Source organism: Lepidochelys kempii, chromosome 6 (assembly GCF_965140285.1).
Source record: "Lepidochelys kempii isolate rLepKem1 chromosome 6, rLepKem1.hap1, whole genome shotgun sequence".
NCBI lineage: Eukaryota > Metazoa > Chordata > Testudines > Cheloniidae > Lepidochelys > Lepidochelys kempii.
Genome location: NC_136385.1, coordinates 128062599 through 128085184, shown reverse-complemented (window position 1 = coordinate 128085184; position 22586 = coordinate 128062599). Strand labels below are relative to the sequence as shown.

The 22586-nt window shown below is 41.9% G+C and overlaps 1 protein-coding gene across 1 annotated transcript in view; it reads right to left on the bottom strand.

The window, feature by feature from the left end:
* Positions 1–2923: 2923 nt before the first annotated feature.
* Positions 2924–22586, bottom strand: part of SAV1 (salvador family WW domain containing protein 1) — a 37999-nt gene continuing 18336 nt past the window's right edge. Inside the window, exons 4-5 of the mRNA XM_073350191.2 lie at positions 19697–19840; positions 2924–4335 (exon numbers count right to left, since the gene is read on the bottom strand). Of these exons, the coding sequence (XP_073206292.1) occupies positions 4134–4335; positions 19697–19840 (346 nt within the window). The 3' untranslated portion in view covers positions 2924–4133. The remainder of the gene's footprint in view (positions 4336–19696; positions 19841–22586) is intronic.

The following is a 22586-nucleotide window of genomic DNA, read 5'->3' as shown; positions in this document are numbered from 1 at the left end:
AGACTTTGGGGATCAAGGGCGTGTAGCCTTTTATTTTTATTTTAAGTGAATTTAGTGCTATTGTATTACACCACTGTGGGTTCGGCTCTGGTGGCTACAGTCTCGAGTTCAACAGTTTTACCTCTGCCACTTGTTTCCGATCTAGAGATTCTAGGAACACAAGACGACCAAGGAAAGAAACAGACATTCACAAGAACAAGGTCTAATATCTTTTACCAATTGTATTGAAGTTACCAATAAAGTTATGAATATCCAAGCATAGATAAATCCTACATATATCCATAGCTACAGTCATACTCACATCCCCCTAGATAGTCTTAGGGTCTGATGGGTGTCTCATGGTTTGATCATCACTAGAGGGATGGTTCCTGCTGGAGTCTTCCCATAGGGAGCTCACTGTTCCCAATCTGGGCACCCCCTTTTTATAATTTAATTCTGACTACACCTCATACTTTCCCGCACATATGCGGGAAAGTATCAACCCTCTCCTTCCTTATTTGTATTGTGTCCCCCAAGAATATTGGTGTACCTTGTTTTTCATACGTTATGTATAGTTCCTTTTATTCTCATTAGCATGAGCACACACCCTGTATCCTGTGGTTACGGGACACGGTAGGAAAAAAAGAAAAATGCCCCTCTAGAGCATTTTGTGATCTAAAATGAATCTTACGGCTAATTTTTCCTAAATATCGTCCGAAGGCACATCTTTCCCCATAATCTTATGGCATTGGGTTATTCTTCAATCACTTACTTATGTCAAGGGTTTCTTAGCTTAGCCATATTAGCCCTTAAAGTTAAGATCTTACAAGCCTCAGCCTGTAGGCCTTGGATTTCAGCCCTCCTTACCAAGATACCTAATCATATTTATCCCTTCTGACGACTGATCAATCTTATGCTTCTATATTTCTCACATCACACAATAAATGAATAATAGAGCAATTGGTACAGGAGAGGGGTCGGGGCAGCTCGCTGTGAATGAGGGGGCAGAGGGATAGAAGGGGAACTTGGCGGGGGGGTGCCCTGTGCCCAGATGCTGACCTGTCCCCCACCCCACCGGCTGGCACATGTGCTCAGAGTCCTGCCCCTCCCCTGGGTGTCTCCGCCAGCTGTTTCCTACCTGCTTCCCAACGGCCAGTTCAATCTCATACACCCAGGCAACTGCTCCAGCCCCTCTCCGGGTTCTGCTCTCGCCTCTGTCACCCTTGTGGGAACACCGGCAGGTCCCACGAGATATTGTGGGGGCGGGGGAAACAACAGCGCTCCAAATATTTCCACAGCAGGGCCACTCGACCTCCTGGTTCTGCTGCCACGGGGAGGGGGAAGAGGTCCCAGCTGGTCCAGGTCTCTCCAGGACGAGGGCAGAAGGAAATGGTCCCGGTCTCTCCTGACGCTTCCTCCCAGACTGGGGGGATGGTTCAGCAGTTGGGTCAGGGTGGAGGGAGCTGGGACCAGGAAGGAAGGGGGGGGGACAAAACCTTTTGGTCTGGGGGTAGAGAGAGATCCATGGGATAGAAGTTGCTGCTGCCAGGTGAGTGACAGGCAGGATCCCTCTCAACACTCCTCCCAGGCTTCCCTCCTCACTGGGCCGGCGACGCACCCACCTACAGCCTTCCTGCAGGAAGTCAGGGAGGAACCGAGAAATCACAGTATCCGTGACAAGCCTGCAGCCTTAATCAGCTACAGCAGGGGTGGCCAACCTGTATCTCCGGAGCCACGTGCGGCTCTTCAGAAGTTACTAGGCAGCTCCTTGTCTAGGCACCGACTCCGGGGCTGGAGCGACAGGTGCCAACTTTCCAATGTGCCAGGGGGTGCTCACTGCTCAACCCCTGGCTCTGCCACAGGCCCTGCCCCCACTCCACCCCTTCCCGCCCCCTCCCCTGAGCCTGCTATGCGCTCACTCCTCTCCCTCCCTCTCCGAGACTCCTGCACGCCACAAAACAACTGATCAGGAGGTGCGGGGAGGGAGGGAGAGGCGCTGATCGGCAGGGCTGCCGGTGGGTGGGAGGTGCTGGGAGCGGTGGGGGTGTGATGGGGAGCTGCTGATGTATTACTGTGGCTCTTTGGCCAGGTACATTGGTAAATTCTGGCTCCGGCTCAGGTTGGCCACCCCCGAGCTACAGCAATGGTGTCAAGGATCCAGCCTGCAGGCCTGGCCTAGCCGAGGGAGGCATTTATCTGGCCCGCACAACAGATTCAGACTGTGCTGAATGTAAGCGTTACTTTTCAAGAAAGCTTCCTGCTCCTGTGGCTGTGAAGAAAACTTCCCCATGTGAACTGATGCAAAGCCAATGGAGCATTCTTTCCCTGCATTTGCAACCTTGCTCAGAGATACAAACCACATCCATTTCATCTCATCAGGAGGCTGCTGTTAGGCTTCAAAGCTTTAAACAGCAGATTTTAAAATTCAAGTGTAAATACGCACCGTATGAGCCCAATTACAACACGTGGTTTGCACAAGTTGGGTAGTGCACACTCAAACAGCAGAGAGCATTGCTTCCCACGGACTCATGCTGAATGCAACAACAACTTTATTCTGCCCAGGACCTTTGTACAAGGCTCCTGTTAGCAGTGGGAGATCTGTTATGGATCAAGGATGGCATACTATCAGTTTTTGTAGACCTGCCTCACAGATAATTAAAATGTAAATTGGCCCAATCCACGGACTGAGTTTAATTCCTGAGTTAAAGATAAAATCTTCCCAGAATCCACTTATTTCTGATGTCTTTGTTCTCTGATCGAAAGATTTTCATGGTTAGGAGGAGCTCACTGGAAGCCATTTTCTCTGATCTTTTAAAAAGGCAAAAAATATTTTTGCTACGTTTTGTTCAAATTTTAATCTCGGTAAATCAATGATATTCACACTTTCCTTATTTAAAACAAAAAATTGAAATTTATTGAATTGATGGGATTTACAGGAAATGTATTTTCTTATTTGCAACAATATTTATTGCACTCAAAAAAGGAGCCATAAACAATTAATGAACCAAAGTATGATACCGGAAGGGGTAGTTGTGCAGGTTAAAAACTTCATGTGTAAAGAAAACTTCATTACAAGACAAAAAATGCATCCCTGATTTTATCATGGAGATTTATGGCTGATAAGTCAGTTAGATAATTCTATTGCTTTCCAGCTGCAGTTAGCTCAACATGCATGTGGAGTAGCTTGCAGGCCTTAGAGTATGTCTACACCGGACATGCTACAGTAACACAGTGGCACGGCTGTCGCACAGACACTTACTATGGCAATGGAGGGAATTCTCTCATCGGTGTAGGTAATCCACCCCCCAGAGGCGCAGCTGCTAGATCGAGGGAGGAATGCTGCTGTTGACCTAGTGCTGTCTACACTGGGGGTTAGGTCAGCTTAACTATATCTCACACCTGAGCAATGCAGCTAGGTCAACCTATATTTGAACTGCAGACCGGCCCTTAGTCTTGACGATGCTGCAGGTATCTTGCCCCATGACAAAGTTCTGTGCAGATTGCTGGCAAATCTAAAGTGTTACAATGCATATAACATAGGAAAAAATATAAGGCAACCTCATACTTCATAAATGAAGCATTTTGTTCTGATTGGAAAAAAAAATCTATGCTTCTGCACTATTTAGTAATATTACTGAGGGTTACTGTAAAGTAACAGTATCAGTGTACGGTACATTAAAGCAGTAAACATCTTAGCTTAGATGTTGCACAAAGAACAGACTCTTCCCAGAGACACACATGGCATCTGAAGGGAAATAAACTTATTAATTTGGATTTTAACAACATCGTTTTGCATCCATGACATTCCTTATAAATTGCATTTATCACCATGTAAAAATATATATAGACAGCTTCTTAATACAGCTGGCTGCTAAAAGGAGATACCAGAATCAAGGGTTTTTTCCTCCATACTGGTTCTCAGAATAATAAACTAACTCTTTTGTACAGAAAAAGAACAAACATGTTTTTCATTCTATAAACAATACCTTATAGATGTAGAAAAAAATTCAAGAGGATAATTATTGACAAAGGTGCAACATCAACAAAAATAAGCTGCCTTTTAAACCAAAGCACTTGTTCGTGGTTTAAAAAAAAACCAAAACTTTTAAAGCTCTTTGCGTCCTCATGAAATTCCATTTAAAAAAACTGTTAGCTTAAAAATTCTTGCCATGTTGTTGTGCATACCACTGCTGCCTTAGCTTGCGATTCTCCAGCTCTGTGAGAAGGGCTTGCCTGTATGCTTCATACAGTTTAACAATTCGTTCCAGTTCTTTCATGAAGAGCAGCTTCAGCATTCCCTGGTATGTATCTAGATCAGCTAGCTGGAAGAGTTCCCACTTCAGAATGTGATCGTATCTGGTTTGAGATATAAATATATGAGATGCATACTCACAGGTCATTATGAGCACACACATACACAAGGCAGGATGCATACCATTTTGTAACTGTGAAACCACTGACGACATTTTTAGTAGTTGACACTGACAAACCTATTTCTGATAGCCACAGTCTTCCACAATTAAAATTAGTCTGGTAAATCTTTACAGTAATTTGTTTCTTAAAGGAAGAGGTAGAAATCCCATAAAGCTACACTGAGGAATCACTCAATCACACTGTCGATTTATATTAATGTAAAAATACCAAATCATTTTATGAAAACAAATATAAAATTATTTAAGACATTAGCAAGCAACTGCTTATTAACCAAATGTAGTGAATACATTCTGGAGGCATTAAAAAAATTTTTTTTTTAAAAACCCCCACAAGAAATCCCCCTAAGTAAGAGTAGTTTGAATTTTGTGTACATACGGGGGGAGGAAGGAGGGAGGGAAACACCCCTCCCCGCCACCCCCACTCCACTGTGGACAGCTTCTGAGGTCAACAGAATAACTTGAAAAAATAAAGTCTGTTAGCTGATTGACCCAGTACTCCCAAATGCCTGCCTCCTAGAGAGCAGAATTTCACAGGCTTCGCAAAGCCCCTTCTTCACCCACAGTATCAGTCTGCTCCTGAAGTGCCCCTGCCTTAACAACTACAGCTGGTGAAGGAGGCTACTGCAGGGCCCTTGGTTAATTCATAGCTTTATTCTACCTGCTACACTTACAGTGCAGCCAGCAGAGTTCACAAAGCGAAGCCTTCATTTTGCAATGGAACGGTCATCAGAGCGCTCTCCTGTTGGAACATTTGACCTACACCTCAGTTTCACATTTCCACATAATCAAGCAAATGAAGGGTGCCCAAAATTATCCCTAAAGCAAGTCAGCACTATTGATCGCTGAACTGTTTTACTGTCCTTTTATTAGAATGGTTACAATTGCATAAATGAGCACGGCAAAATATGGCAGTCTGGATCAACTAATAAGACCTTCTGGGTTTTGCGGGACTATACACTACATCACTTCACTGTCTGAGCTAACCTGTATTATATCAACCAGTATAGTCCAAGTCCACTACATAGCTGCAATTATTGTTGAATATTTCCCTGAATATTCAGTTTTCCTTCCTCATGTTACTACTCTTTGTGCTACGACATTCTGAGATGTCAAATCCTCCTCCCTTCATTTATATCCTTATTATAAAAGTACATACAGATGATCGTACAGTGCGGGCTGGGAGATTGCCCAGTGGCAAACAGGTTAGGAATAACTGCTGGGAAAGCTAAACCGTCACCCACACAAAAACAGGGAAGCAAGCAAAACAAAAGAAAGTGAGGAAAAAAACCTAAGGCTGTTGATTAATCGCAGTTAACTCACGCGATTTAACTCAAAAAAATTAATCACGATTAATCGCAGTTTTAATTGCATGTTAAACAGAATACCAATTGAAATTTATTAAATATTTTGGATGTTTTTCTACATTTTCAACTATATTAACTTAATTAAAATACAGAATACAAAGTATACAGTGCTTACTTTATAAAATTTATTACAAATTCTTGCACTGTAAAAATGATAAAAGAAATACTATTTTTCAATTCACCTCATACAGTGCAATCTCTTTATCGTGTTAGTGCAACTTAACAAATGTAGGTATTTGTTACATAACTGCACTCAAAAACAAAATAGTGTAAAACTTAAGAACCTACAAGTCCGCTCAGTCTTACTTTTTGTTCAGCCAATTGCTAAGACAAACAAGTTTGTTTACATTTACGGGCGATAATGCTGCTCTCTTCTCATTTACAATGTCACCAGAAAGTGAGAACAGGCACTTGCATGGCACTGTTGTAGCCGGCATTGCAAGGTATTTACGTGCCAGATAAGCTAAACATTTGTATGCCCCTTCATGCTTCAGCCACCATTCCAGAGGACATGCTTCCATGCTGATGATGCTCGTTAAAAAAAAAAATACATGAATTAAATTTGTGAATGAACTCCTTGGGGGAGAACTGTAGGTCTCCGGCTCTGTTTTACACGCATTCTGCCATATATTTCATTTTATAGGAGTTTTAGATGATGATTGAGCACACGTTCGTTTTAAGAACACTTTCACAGCAGCCTTTTGTTTTGTCAAATCAGGTACCAATGTGAGATTTCTAAAGATAGCTACAGCACTCGACCCAAGGTTTAAGAATCTGAAGTGCCTTCCAAAAACTGAGAGGGACGAGGTGTGGAGCATGGTTTCAGGTCTTAAAAGAGCAACACTCAGATGTGGAAACTACAGCACCCAAACCATCAAAAAAGAAAATCAACCTGCTAATGGCATCTGACTCAGATGATGAAAACGAACATGCATTGGTCTGCCCTGCTTTGGATTGTTATAGAGTAGAACCCATCATCAGCATGGATGCATGTCCTCTGGAATGATGGTTGAAGCATGAAGGGACATATGAATCTTTAACGCATTTGGCATGTAAATATCTTGTGATGCCTGCTATAACAGTGCCATGCGAACGTTTGTTCTCACTTTCAGGTGACGTGAACAAAAAGTGGGCAGCATTATCTCTTGCAAATGTAAACAAACTTGTTTGTCTGAGCGTTTGTCTGAACAAGAAATAGGACTGAGTGGACTTGTAGGGTCTAAAGTTTTACATTGTTTTATTTTTGAATGCAGTTATTCTTTGTACATAATTCTACATTTGTAAGTTCAACTTTCATGATAAAGGGATTTCACTACAGTACTTGTATTCGGTGCAAATATTTGTAATAAAAATAAATATAAAGAGAGCACTGTACACTTTGTATTCTGTGTTGTAATTGAAATCAATATATTTGAAAAGGTAGAAAACACCGCAAAATAATTAAATAAATGACACTCTTACTGTTTAACAGAGCGATTAATTACGACTAATTTTTTTAAACGCTTCACAGCCCTAAAAAAACCCAGCAACTACCATTCATACTGGAGCATCCCTGAGGTAGGGGACACAAAATGGGGCAGAGCCAAGAAAGGAATCAAAGAAGGGGTTGCTGTATTGGCAATATGTTTTCCTTGATGGGGGAACAAGACAAAGAATAAAAGCAAGATGCACAACACAGAAGTTTGTAAAACTACAGACAGAGGCAATAAAAACTCAAAAGACTAGCGCTCAACAGCCTTTGTTAGATGTCAGATTTGTCACCCAGCAAGACTGAGGGTGAGGCATATTAAGATAAAACCCTCAAGCAAGGTGGAGAGGCAACATCCATCAAGAGGCTGGAAGGAGAAGCATGTAGTGGAGTGGTTTCTGAATGTCACTGGCTACTAAGAATGAATACCTGAAGTTCACTATTTGGTAGGTTTTTAGCTGATTACATTAGAAAGCTCATTCTCTATCACTTATGTTTTTATAGGTAGCCACTTCCATTACAAAGCATCATATTGCTAGCTAAAGATGTCAAGGCTCAGTTACAGACAGCGCTCCTAAGTTTATCCTTTGCATGTAGCAATTCTGTTTTACTGTTTAAATGTCATCATTTTCATCACTTTTTGGGAATACATAAACATCTAACTTTCCTGTGATCACCACAGACTCTCTTTGGCTTTTTAGTGTATTCCGAGCCGCCAACATTAGATACATTCAAACCCCCCAATATGATCCAGCATATGTATTCACTCCACCCACCTTTCACTAACCCAGCTGAATTTAATGAAAGTCTCCTGTATGTTTAATTTCATGTAAATACTGCCAAACAAGTCTTGTGATGTATCAAGACTATGCCAGTTCTCCTGCAAGTAATTTTCCAGGCTCAGAACTAGCATTGTTTAGTCCTGGAAGGGAACTGGATAATGAGTCCAGAGTCCAGTTTTACTTCCTTATTCCATGTGTGGCCCTAGGCTCTATTCACCACACACTAGTCAAACCCTGCTCTCAATACAGAATGACTCATTTCCTCCTCAATGTTGCTTCTATGGCTCATCACTATAGTATGTGAAGGCTTCACAGAAGTGAATTTATTTTCACAAACCCTTGTGCAATGAGGGGTATCCTCATTTTACAGATGGGGAACTGAGGCACAGAGATCAAGGTCAATGTCTACTAATTTTGGGAGTCTGATTTGAAACGGCTAAGAACCCATTATCCTGAGCACATAGTATTATACATAACTTTGTATGTTCAAAGCACAGCTCTCATTGACTTCAGCTGCTGCTTTGAGAACTTAGCACATCTGCAAATCAAGACCCTGGGTTCTTGAGCTGGGCATCCGGAAAATGAGGAACACACAATTAGTGACCACCTGTGAAAAGTTTGGTTTAAGTGACTTGACCAACACCATACAGGAATTCTGTAGAAAACGCAGGGGCAGAATTCTTCTCCAGGGCAGTATCCAACTGCCTTAACCACAAGACCATATTTCTCTTCCCGCAACCCTCTACCTTATTCACTCTACACCTTCCAACTTCTGAAACAGATAAGGCTGGGGTCCTACAGACAACCACCTCTTTCCTTACACAACTCTAATTCATCTGCAGTGCTTGGTCCATCCGCTGCACTGAATAAGGCAGGGTCCTGTGGAAAAAAGTATGTGATCACGTAATAAAAGACGACCATTATGCACACACACAACCGGGCTGAATTAGGTTGCACAGGCAACCTTAATCTAACATTTCCTGACTTTACAGTGCTTGAATTGCAATGTTAATGTTTTCAGTGCAGGTTTTTGTACGTAATTTATCGGTTTTAAAAACAAAACAACAACAATTGGCATCATATTGACCCCCACATACCAACTCTGCCAGTGGGGGGGGTCTCAGATATTTGCTGACAGCAGAGAACTGATGAGACTCAGGAATCTCAGGTTTCATTCCAGGCTCTGGAGGGCAGTGCATTCTAGTGGTCACTGATCCTTCTGCCTGTTCCACCCCAAGACCGACCCCCTTCTGCTCTTGTCCTCTCCAACCTATCCCAGTCCTAATCCTTTCTCCCGCCTCCTTAGTCACTCATAGCTTCTTGTCCCACTCTCCATCACCGGACTCCTCATCCAAGTCCCCCCATCAGGGTATGTCCCATTGCAATTAAAAACCAGCGGCTGTCCCATGACAGCTGACTCAGGCTTGCAGCCTTCAGGTTAAGAGACTGTAACTGCAGTGTAGACATCTGGGCTCAGACTGAAGCCCAGGCTCCAGGATCCTGCGAGGGTGCAGCATAATCCTGAATGGCTACACCACAATTAAATAGTCTGTCAACCCAAGCCCACATCAGCCAGCAAGGGCCAGCTGTGGGTGTCTAATCACAGTATAGACATACTCTCAAAGGCCAGTCTCCTCCACCCCCACAACCCTGGCTCCCAGTCTCGGAACCCCTCCAGGGGTTCCTTATCCCAGGCCCCCATCCAGGCCCCACAGGCTCCTGCCCAGCCAGTCCCAGATTCCCCTTAACCACACTCCATCCCAGCACCTCATCTTAGTCTCCTCTCCCTGCCCAGCTTTCAGTCCTAGCCTCCTACCCAGCCAGTCTCTGTTCCCACCCACTTTTGGCCCTAAGGTTCTTTGTCCCAGCCCCCCTTCCATATTCTTTGGCCTAATATAGTCCCTCCACCCCCTACAAAGGTCTTACTCTTGTTCCATTTGCATTTGATTCAGGTAGCTTGCTCCTCCACGCTGTCTGGGTGCTAACAGAGGAAACACTGAGAACTCTGGAGAAAGATTCTACCAAATCTCTGCTTTGGTGTTTGGTGCCACAGGGCACGTCTACACAGCAAAGACAAACCCGAGACAGAGTCTCAGAACCTGAGTCAATTGACTTGGGCTCACAGGACTTGGGCTGTGGAACTAAAAATAGAAGTGTAGATATTCAGGTTTGGGCTGAGACCCGGGAAGGGTCAGAGCCCAAGCTCCAGCTCGAACCCGAACATGTACACTACTATCTGTAGCCCCGTAGCCTGAGCCCCGCAAGTGCAAGTCAATTGACCCAGGCTCTGAGACTTCGCACCTTGAGTCCTTTTTTCTTTGTAGGGTGGTGGCCTGCTGCAGCCTGGAGCAGTAAATGCAGGGAATCCTGCTCAGACCCTGCAGCATCTTCAGTGCAGATAGAATCTATGGAGAATTTTGCTGCAAAATTCTAGGAAGTCTCTATTGAGCATGTGCAAATTTCAATTGTTCAAAGGCTTAGAACGTGGCCAGATTTAGGCATGTTTTCACCCGAACAGGAAAAGCCACATCACTGACAACAAGGCCAACCACCCCCTGGCAAAATTTAAAGTCCCTGCTCCAAAGCATGGAATCAGTAGAACTTCTCAGTGAAATGGTTGTGCAAAGAATGTGGGATATTCGTATTTTTATGAAGATTACATGTACATCTGTTTGATTGTTATGGCATAGTCTGCCATACGGTGACAAGGAGGTTAATTCCTGCAGGAGTTACTCACATGAGCCAACAAAGGAGTACCATGGCTTCAGCCATCTACCAATACTTACAAGACAAAGACCATTGAAAAGAATAGTCCAGTAATGTGCTTATAGGTGTTCTGTTGGTTTAATTCTTTTCTCTCCTATGCTTAAACAAACAATACTTTGTTTTGAAGGAGCTGTTCTGAGGCACTGCATTTACCTAGTGTATTTTATTCCCAAAGGAAGTCTTGCAGGTGCTGAGAAAACAAGGGTGGTAAACATGGGTGTTGTAGCCCAGAGACGAGGTCTGCAAGTGGGATAAGCACAGAAGTCCACCCTGAAAGCCTGTCACTTGAAAGGGAGAACTTGAGAGACTGGAGAGGGGTTAAGGGTTAAGCTAGCCTTGTAACCAGTACAGGCTGCACAACTGTTTTTTAAACAGAGGCAAAACAATGTATTTTTCTGTACTCCCACTCCCAGAAATGAGAGAGATCTGGTTTGAGTCTTGTTTTCTAGTTGCAGTGTAGTACTTTGTATTCTACTGTTTTGTATTTTACACAGCCTATTAGCACAATTACTAGTGATATTAGCATGTCTAATCTTCCTTGTCCAGCAACCACATAAAACTTATTTAATTTTCTATTCTCTCAAGTATAAATGTGCATCTACTTGCTATAGCTATCGGTAAAACAAGAATGAATAAAATTAGGTAATCATCTAGGTCTGAATAAACTAGATGAGAAAATGGATGCATATATGCAGTAGAAGTAATACAGTGTCTACTTTAAGATGCTGCAAGCCTGGAGAACAGGAAGAAGAAAGGATACCACAGTAATGTGTCTCCTGCAATTATAAATAAATACATTAATATTTTAATAATTATTAAAAAAGGGCAGTTGGCCAGAAGGGCTCCATGTGCACTGGAAAGTGGGAGGACTCGGAGGTGCAGCTGGCATCCAAAGAAACCTAGTTTGAAATATAAAGGGTTTAAGCTCAGATCAGAACTTTTCATTACGTTTAATCTTATTCCATGACTTGACATATGTACATTGTCAAACCCATTATTTTCCAAAGCAATGCACTATGAGAAAACCAGCTTTAGTTATTAAGCACTGATTAGGGGCATTTTTTTTTTGAAAGCGTTATGGGGTCCCTGGTGTATGATAGGGCTCTTAAGTGCTATGGTAATTAAACAACAAGGCACGTTATCCACTTCCAGAGCTTTACGTGCTGATGCCAAACAAGTCAGCATGACTTTTTTTTTTTTTTTCCCCCCCCAAAAAACAGGCACACGGTTACTCCTGAGTTAATGCTAATTATAGATAAGGCAATGCTCCCCTTTTCTGTGTCTGGTGAACTGTGCAAAGGTAGAGCAGGGTCTCTGATTCATGATCCCTTCCCCAGTGTTGTCAGGCACTCATCAATGAACATCATTTAGGATTAGCAGCAGGCTGCTAAATTTGCCTCTCAGTGGGGGACCACAGTTTCTTATTTAATTGGCAACAGTGGGGAACAAAGCTGCATGCAACATACACAGTGAAGCGGTGTCCAGAGGTGTTTTGTGACTTCACAGCTTTTATTTTATTTTTAAAGCAGGATTGCTATAATTGGGCATCTTCTGGCAGCCTGCCAGAAATGAATCAGCAAGTTAGGGCTGCTCATTGTTTTTTGGTGCTGTGGCTTCAAATGTCAGCTCCCAACAGAAGTGCTGGGTAGAAGGTCAGGGGTCTGATCAAAGAGTCATTGAGCCACCAATAAGAATGGGAATGAGAGTTTACTTGTAGTACACTCAGTTTTCCAGATAAGTTGATTACACTGAGAATCCAAACAATGCCTTCTATTTCTGGCTTTTTAAGCAATGGGTAAGAGGCTCTTAGTGCATCTGGCAACACTTCAAACATCTACAGAACCAATCTGAACAACAGTAATTTACCACCACCAGCTCCACTGCACGTAGACTGGCTGATGTAATGTAAGTATGGAACTGTCCTAATAAAAATCAAATGGTTAGCCAGTCCAAAAGGTGACTATATGCAAAGGATATCTTGCTCTGTTCTCTTAACTCTGGCTTTTTGATCCCCATAACCACCTCCATCATTGCGTAATTTGTTTCTCTTGCACATTTTAATAGCCTTTAATAAACTGAAGACAATCATATACGGTAAAAGATTTTTCTCTTTAGGTGGATGAAAAATGTTATTCCAATGTCATTTGGATCAGGTGCTTGGAAGACACTTCCTATCCATTTAGGCTATTCTTTTTCATTTCAAGGATGATCCTTGTGAGATTCCACACACTGAAAAAGATCCCCGAAGTATTACCTAACGCACATAGCAAATACATTGAAACATATATCTAGCCTTTAGTATGTGGCAGGAGATTCTAGTTCAGGAACCTCATGAATTTAGCAAGGCAAACTTCCTACATTTCTTGGAAAAACTTGATTTTAAACAAGGGGAGCTAACTTCCTGCTCAGTGATCCCTCCCCTATATTAATTTGGACAAAATTAAAAAAAATCTGATATCTGCTTTATCAATATTTAATTTGTTACATGATATTGTCACCAGAGACAAATGTTATTATGGGTGGCATATGGAATGAAAGTTTTGACCCCAAGCTCTCATTGTTATTGCATTCACACTGGATTTAACATTCAAGATGATTAAGCTACTGTTAAACTGAGAAAGAGAAAGCAATTGCTCAAGGCAGGGGTGGCCAACCTGTGGCTCCAGAGCCAAACGCAGCTCTTCAGAAGTTACTATGCGACTCCTTGTATAAAAACCGACTCTGGGGCTGGAGCGACAGGCGCCAACTTTCCAGGGGGGTGTTCACTGCTGAACCCCTGACTCTGCCACAGGCCTTGCCCCCACTCCACCTTTCCCATCCCCCTCCCCTGAGCCTGCTGTGCCCTCACTCCTACCCTTCCCCACAAGCCTCGAAACTGCTGATGGGGAGGGAAGGAGAGGCACTGATTGGCGGGGCTGCTGGTGGGTGGGAAGTGCTGGGAGCGGGGGAGGGAGGGGCTGATCGGGGGCTGCTGACATATTACTGGGGCTCTTTGGCAAATGTACATTGGTAAATTCTGGCTCCTTCTCAGGCTCAGGTTGGCCACCCCGGCTCAAGGTCTCAGGTGGACTGTGCATTGTCTCTAAGGTGCCACAAGTACTCCTTTTCTTTTTTCGAATACAGACTAACACGGCTGTTACTCTGAAACCTGTGCATTGAAGCTGGCATTAAAACTTAAGGTCCTGTTAAAGAAAAATTTCAAGTAGTTAGTCAATTAAAATCTAGTAAAATCACATTCTAGAGATTCTACATAATATTTTTAACACTCTACCCCATTGTTAAAAAATACCTCTCTTGGTTTAGAGCCTGACAGAACAAACATACAATGGGGTCTATGCTTTCTCTCTCCCAGTTTCCCTATCTGTAACCTGGGGGATAATACACAGTTGTCTTCCTCAGAGAGGTATATTATGAGGATTCAATGATTGTGAAGTGCTCTGAACATATAAAGTGCTTATTAATATTACTACCAGATCTACTCTAAGAGGGAAAACCAAAAATTGACAGGATATTGTGTTTATGTATGAATTCATTATTTCTTCTCAACTATGTGAATCACATTTTAATTCTTTGGACTAATTTAACTTGCTCTAATTTTGTCTCTTCATGGAGGATTTACAGATATTTCCAAGAATCTGAGATTGTCTGTTCCCAGGTTTCCACAAGTGCACGGACAAGAACCCACCTAACACTGAAACAGTTTGAAAACAGACATTGACTAGATGGTCTAAAAATCTAATGAACAGAACACAGTTAATGACAGCAACTAGAAGTGCTCATAGGAAACAATCCTTTCCAACAGGTTACTGGAATTGAACACATCCTTGGTGCATAAAAATATTGTTGTAATTTATGCCAATTTAAATCTTTACAGGCTGGCTGGCACACCCAGTAGCCACATGTAGGTATAAAACCCATTAAATTATGTTACCAGAGGCTTCTTTAAAAAGAACCTGCACTTGGAAACCACTGAAGATCATCCAAACCCTATGAATCTGCAACTGCAGTCATTGCTACAATTCTTACTCATTTGTCCAAAAATTGATTTCATATGGGAAAATATTAAAGCCACAATCCCTAGGTTTTCTTGGTGGTGCTATTATTGCTCCTTGGTGCGTTGGGTTTGTACATCTCGTGTGTTTCTCTGAACTGAGTAAAAAAATGCATTCTTATGGGGCAGACTCTTTGCTCCTAAAATAGCATAATTTCTTCTAAAAAAATAGTTATACATTTTTTCCATGTTATTTAGTAATGAAGATTTTTGACCAGGGATGTAGTTGTCAACAGTCTAAATGCAAAAAATAGTTTTGTTGTGAAATTTGTGTAGGTTCGTTTCCAAAAAAGCACAAAGTTTACTTTAAGAAATTAAAAAATAGTTAATAGGCTCAAAAAGATTGAATGAGATTACATTTCCTAAAGCCAGCATAAGTGTGACATTGCACCCCATAATGCTTTATAGAAATATGCTTATGAGTGTAAATATGACATAACTAGAATATGTTTTATGCTAGATATGCCTTGTAGCATCTTTGCAAAGGTTATGATCTACTGAATATAGTCATCCTATTTGCATGCATGTATCATTTTTATACCTGAAGTTATGAGTGTTGGCTCTATGCTTGTATTTAAAGTGTTTGCTGTAGGAAGCACATAAGGCAGATTTGGTCAACACAGCATGAAGGGGTTATTCAAGTAATTGGGAGTACTTAACTAACAATGGACTTTGAGAGGCACCAATCCACATCTGAGCTTTCCTGGGAAGGTTCAAACTAACATGTAAACAATGGCAAAAAGAACGAGGATTACTTGTGGCACCTTAGAGATTAACAAATTTATTTGGGCATAAGCTTTCGTGAGCTAAAACCCACTTCATCAGATGGATGCAGTGGAAAATACAGTAGGAAGATATATATAGACACACACACAGAACATGAAAAAATGGGTGTTGCTATACCAACTGTAACAGTATACCCGATAATGTCACGGCAAACCTGGTGGCTGAACTTTGTGACTTTGTCCTCACCCACAACTATTTCACATTTGGGGACAATGTATACCTTCAAGTCAGCGGCACTGCTATGGATACCCGCATGGCCCCACAGTATGCCAATATTTTTATGGCTGACTTAGAACAACGTTTCCTCATCTCTCATCCCCTACGCTACATTGATAACATCTTCATCAACTGGACCCATGGAACAGAAGCCCTTGAGGAATTCCACCATGATTTCAACAATTTCCATCCCACCATCAAACTCAGCCTGGACCAGTCCACACAAGAGATCCACTTCCTGGACACTACAGTGCTACTAAGTGATGGCCACATAAACACCACCCTATATCGGAAACCTACTGACCGCTATGCCTACCTACATGCCTCCAGCTTTCATCCAGATCACATCACATGATCCATTGTCTACAGCCAAGCTCTACGATACAACCGCATTTGCTCCAACCCCTCAGACAGAGACAAACACCTACAAGATCTCTATCAAGCGTTCTTACAACTACAATACCCACCTGCTGAAGTGAAGAAACAGATTGACAGAGCCAGAAGAATACCCAGAAGTTACCTACTACAGGACAGGCCCAACAAAGAAAGTATCAGAAGTATCAGTATCATATCTATTCAGGGGACACCATCATAGGACCTAATCACATCAGCCACACCATAAGAGGCTCGTTCACCTGCACATCTATCAATGTGATATATGCCATCACGTGCCAACAATGCTCCTCTGCCATGTACATTGGCCAAACCAGACAATCTCTATGCAAAAGAATAAATGGACACAAATCAGACATCAAGAATTAGAACATCCAAAAACCAGTCGGAGAACACTTCACCCTCTCTGGTCACTGAATTTCAGACCTAAAAGTCGCAATTCTCCAACAAAAAAACCCTTCAAAAACAGACTCCAACAAGAAACTGTGAATTGGAATTAATTTGCAAACTGGACACCATTAAATTAGGCTTGAATAAAGACGGGGAGTGGATGGGTCATTACACAAAGTAAAAACTATTTCCCCATGCTAATTCTTTCCCCCCTACTGTTACTCACACCTTCTTGTCAACTGTTTGAAATGGGCCATCCTGATCATCACTACAAAAGTGATAATTTTTTTTTCCTCCTGCTGATAATAGCCCACCTTAATTAATTGGTCTCATTACAGTTGGTATGGCAACACCCATTTTTTCATGTTCTCTGTGAATATATATCTTCCTACTGTATTTTCCACTGCATGCATCCGATGAAGTGGGTTTTAGCCCACCAAAGCTTATGCCCAAATAAATTTGTTAGTCTTTAAGGCGCCACAAGTACTCCTTGTTTTTTTTGCTGATACAGACTAACATGGCTACCACTCTGAAACCTGTAAACAATGGCCTTGGCTTGCAAAAAGCTGAATCATTCATAGACATGTGACTTGCCCAGGTGGCTAGAGACCCTATCTTGTGGCTGTGATGTTGCACAAAAGACAGACTATATAAGGCCCTGGAAGCCCATCCATTTTGTCTTCAGCTGGCTCAAAAGATAGCCTTTCCACCCCAAACAGATGCCTGAAAGAAACTGGAACAAAGGACAGTAACTACGGGGGTGTGAGTGATTGCTGGACCTAGACTAGGAAGGAGTCTAGTCTGTCAAAGAAGCTTATTGGAACATCTCTGAGGGTGAGATTTACCTGCATTTAGTTTCCTATTGTATTAGGCTTAGACTTACGTGTTTTATTTTATTTTGCTTGGTAACGTACTTTGTTCTGTCTGTTATTACTTGGAACCACTTAAATCCTACTTTTTATATTTAATAAAATCACTTTTTACTTATTAATTAACCCAGAGCAAGTAATTCATTCCTGGGGGCGCAAACAGCTGTGCATATCTCTCTATAGTGTTATAGAGGGCGAACAATTTATGAGTTTACCCTGTATAAGCTTTATACAGAGCAAAACTGATTTATTTGGGGTTTGGATCCCATTGGGAACTGGGTATCTGGGTGCTAGAGACAGGAGCACTTCTTAAGCTTTTTTCAGTTAAGCCTGGAGCTTTTGAGGGACGTGGTTCAGACCTGGCCCTGTGTTTGTAGCAGGTTAGCGTGTCTGGCACAACAAGGTACGGTACTGAAGTCCCAAGCTGCCAGAGAAAACAGGCTCAGAGGCAGTCCCAGCACATCAGGTGGCAGTCCCAAGGGGGTTTCTGACCCAATCCATCACAATAAGGAACTTCATTGTTCTTGGAATCAAACACATTAAGATGAAGTCACACGCTCTTGGCTCTCTCTCTCATGTATTATTCGACATGGTGACGTGAACAGTGAGGAGCACTTTGCAACGTTTTTCTCCAGAGATAGATCTTCCTTTAAAAATCGTGACACTCGTCAGCCCAGTGTTCTTATATGCCATTTCACATACCTTTGTGACTAAACAACTACAGGACTATTGCTTCTTTGCCTTCTGGAGACCATGGAAACTCAGGAGGCAACAGTCATACTCCCATGGAGTGAGTTGCATACGTTGGTTATGAACAAACCTTAGGGAATGTCTACACTACAATTAAACACTCATGGCTGGCCCGTGAGAGCTAACTCACGCTTGCAAGGCTTGAGCTGCAGGGCTGTTTAATTGCAGTGTAAACTTCTTGGAATGGGCTGGAGCCTGGGCTATAAGACCCTCCCCTCTCACAGGACCCTAGAGTCTACGCTGCAATCAAACAGCCCTGCAACCCGAGCCCTGTGAGCCTGAGTCAGTCAGCACAGGCCAGCCATAGGTGTCTCGACAGATCCTTAGCATTTAATTTCAGGGGTTTAATTCCATTTGACAGCTCCTTATAGTGGAAAGAGAAAAAACAGACTCTTTTCCTAGAGAAAAACTGGAAATTCCTGCTAATTTACAAATAAACAAAAGTTAAAAATCCAAACAGAACAGAGAAAACTGTTCCATTTGGTGGGGAAAGGAATGAACTGGATTCTTCACGCTGCAACTGACCCTCTCACAAAAGGTTTCACAAAAGATACGCACAATATTTCTTGAATTCCACATCTTGCTCTGCTGGTAGAAGGTCATATTACTATGGGTCCAGACCGACCTAATGGATAAATTTGGTCAGTCAGAGGGTGGAGGAAAGAGAATCCTCCCCTCAAGTCCCTGAGGATCGGCAATCGGAGATTTCTGAGGTTCACAAGAGCTGCATAAACTACACACTCTCAGCACAATGTAGAGCAGCAACCATAACAGTGTAGATTGCATCAGACCTGCAATGTTACTTCAGTGCTGTATGTTTGTATTCAAAATACATTACTTCACAAGATTAAATAGGGCCTGTTGCTTGGACACATGTTTTTATCCACAACCGTAACTCCTTCCTATGTCTATTACGGTCACAGCACTTATCCTCTACCTAAGGCAAAACAAACCTCCCAAGACTGGATTTAATACCACTAGTGGGACACCCAAAGATCAGTAACCGCTTACTGTGAAATAAGTCTCCCCACATCCGACCAAATATGTTATCTTGACATCAGTTCTGATTTAGCTGCAGAAAGCCTGATGTTAAACCTCTATCAGACACTGGAGGGTTTGGGGAGAGGAATGAAGGGGACAGACTAACCGCATCTTCTTTAATATACTGTTGATGTCCCAAAGATACAGTTACAGATCTCAAGCATCCTTGTACCTGGTTCCCACAACTTTTGCACATGGTTGCACTTGTGTTCTGAATACTTGAAAATATCTGCTATAACTTTCTACATTTAATTCTACTGCCAATAATAGTGCCTGTGCAATGAAAAGTTAATTTACATAATGCAAAAAAGGTGTTCTTTTCTAGTTATTGAAATACAGCTATAGAGAAAAACTTTAAAAAAAAAGACAGAAGTAAGTCGTTTTGAGAGGAATGAAAAAGACACTCACTTTACAGGAGCCCTGGCATAAACCTGAAGCCAGTCAGGAATCTCTGCAGTGTGGTATGGATTTGCAGGCACTAAAAGGGGCTGGCTTCTCTCAGCTTGCTGTGGCTGATAAGTCACTGGTGGAGGTTGATCATAACGAGGAACGCTGTACAAAGAACAGAGTTAGAAATCTAAAATGTATCAATTCAATAACCTCCAAAAGCAGCAAGTTAAATATACTAGTATAATTAAAATGTTAATTTTGACCAAAATGTTAAAATCTTAATAAAAACTACTGATCATTCCAGCCACTTACAATAATAGGAGTCATGTATGCAGACTGATGGCATCACAGCATACAGGCAGGTTGCATTTAATTTTAAATACTCTTTACTGGGAGTAAGGAGACCTTTCTGCAGTCGTTTTTAATAATTGCGCCATGGTCTTTATTTTATTCTAAACACAAATATAAACACAGCTGCATTTATCACATTGTAGAAACTTATATCAGACCATTTTACCTGTTACCTACTGCCTTTTACTAACATGGTCTGACCAAAAATTAAAAACTGATTTTAACAGATAAAATAGACAAGTATCATTTAGCTGATCAATCCAAAATTCCATGGATTTAGAACAAATGTGTTCTAGTAACATTTAGTAACCTATTCCACAAGAACTTCAAGTTTCATCTTTAAAATGTTATCTATTGTTCCATATAGAGATTTTTCCTTCTCACATGAAAAAACAATAAGAAAAATAATACAGCAGGGACAAGCGTGTTGGAATATACTAACGAAAAGTTTATATTGTGTGTAGATGAAAACAGGGACTTTCAGTTTAGAGCAGAACTAGCCCATGTTTAAGATGGCAAAGTGCCTCTTCATCAGGAATATTATTAAAGGTTATTTGTGAGGACAGCCTGTTGGAAGGTAAGATTTAACAGCTTCCTTTCAACCTGTAACATTTTTCTCCTCCTGTGACCTTACTGACGTAACCTGTGACCGTAGAGATGATTGTTGCAACCACTGTTATATATTTGTAGCAAATATTGTACAAAGGTTGTTGTGTCTATGGAAAGGTTATGATTTTTTGCTGATTATGATTATGCTATCTGTATGTGTGAATCATTTTTGTAGCTGAAGTTATGAATATTGGCTATGTACTTGTATCTTAATGTGTTTTGATTCTAAGAAGCCTCAGTGAAGCATTTGGTCAACTTCTTAAGAAAGAACTATTCTCAGTAAGTGCCCACTGAAGAAGCACTGGCTGAAAAACTTTGGGAGACGCCAATCCACATGTGAGCTTTCCTGGGAACGTTCAAACTAACATGTAAATAATGGCGTCGGCCTGTAAAGAACTGAATCGTGCATGTCGAGGGATAAGAGGGAAGATCCTTTCACAGATTGAGAACTGGTTAAAAAGACAGGGAACAAAGGGTAGGAATAAATGGTACGTTTTCAGAATGGAGAGGGGTAACTAGTGGTGCTCCCCAAGGGTCAGTCCTAGGACCAATCCTATTCAACTTATTCATAAATGATCTGGAGAAAGGGGTAAACAGTGAGGTGGCAAAGTTTGCAGATGATACTAAACTGCTCAAGGTAGTTAAGACCAGAGCAGACTGTGAAGAACTTCAAAAAGATCTCACCAAACTAAGTGACTGGGCAACAAAATGGCAAATGAAATTTAATGTGGATAAATGTAAAGTAATGCACATTGGAAAAAAAGAACCCTAACTATATATACAATATGATGGGGGCTAATTTAGCTACAACTAATCAGGAGAAAGATATTGGAGTCATCGTGAATAGTTCTCTGAAGATGTCCATGCAGTGTGCAGCAGCAGTTAAAAAAGCAAACAGGATGTTAGGAATCATTAAAAAAGGGATAGAGAATAAGATGGAGAATATCTTATTGCCCTTCTATAAATCCATGGTACACCCACATCTTGAATACTGCATACAGATGTGGTCCCCTCATCTCAAAAAAGATATACTGGCATTACAAAAGGTTCAGAAAAGGGCAACTAAAATGATGAGGGGTTTGGAACGGGTCCCATATGAGGAGAGATTAAAGAGGCTAGGACTTTTCATCTTGGAAAAGTGGAGACTAAGAGGGGATATTATAGAGGTATATAAAATCATGAGTGGTGTGGAGAAAGTGAATAAGGAAAAGTTATTTACTTGTTCCCATAAGAACTAGGGGCCAACCAAATGAAATTAATGGCCAGCAGTTTAAAACAAATAAAAGGAAGTTCTTCTTCACTCAGTGCACAGTCAACCTGTGGAAATCCTTGCCTGAGGAGGTTGTGAAGGCTAGGACTATAACAGGGTTTAAAAGAGAACTGGATAAATTCATGGAGGTTGAGTCCATTAATGGCTATTAGTCAGGATGGGTAAGGAATGGTGTCCCTAGCCTCTGTTTGTCAGAGGGTGGAGATGGATGGCAGGAGAGAGATCACTAGATCATTACCTAGTAAGTTCACTCCCTCTGGGGCACCTGGCATTGGCCACTGTCAGCAGACAGGATACTGGGCTGGATGGACCTTTGGTCTGACCCAGTCTAGCCATTCTTACGTTCTTTTGTTCATGGACATGTGGCTTGCCCATGTGACTCCAGGCCCCATCTTGCTGCTGTGATCTTTCACAGGGCAGAGGATATAAAAGGCCCTGAAAACTCCTCCATTTTGTTTTCAGTCCTGCTTCTTGCCTCTGGAGGAACCTTGCTGCAAACTGAAGCTCTGAACAGAGGACTGAATGACCCATCCCAGCTGTGGATGTACTCCGGAGACTTGATTTGAACCTGCAGCTTATTCCATCCTTGCTACAAGCCTGAACCAAGAACTTTGCCATTACTGTATGTAACGGATTCCATTTAACCAGTTCTAGCTTTCATCTGTATCTTTTTCCTTT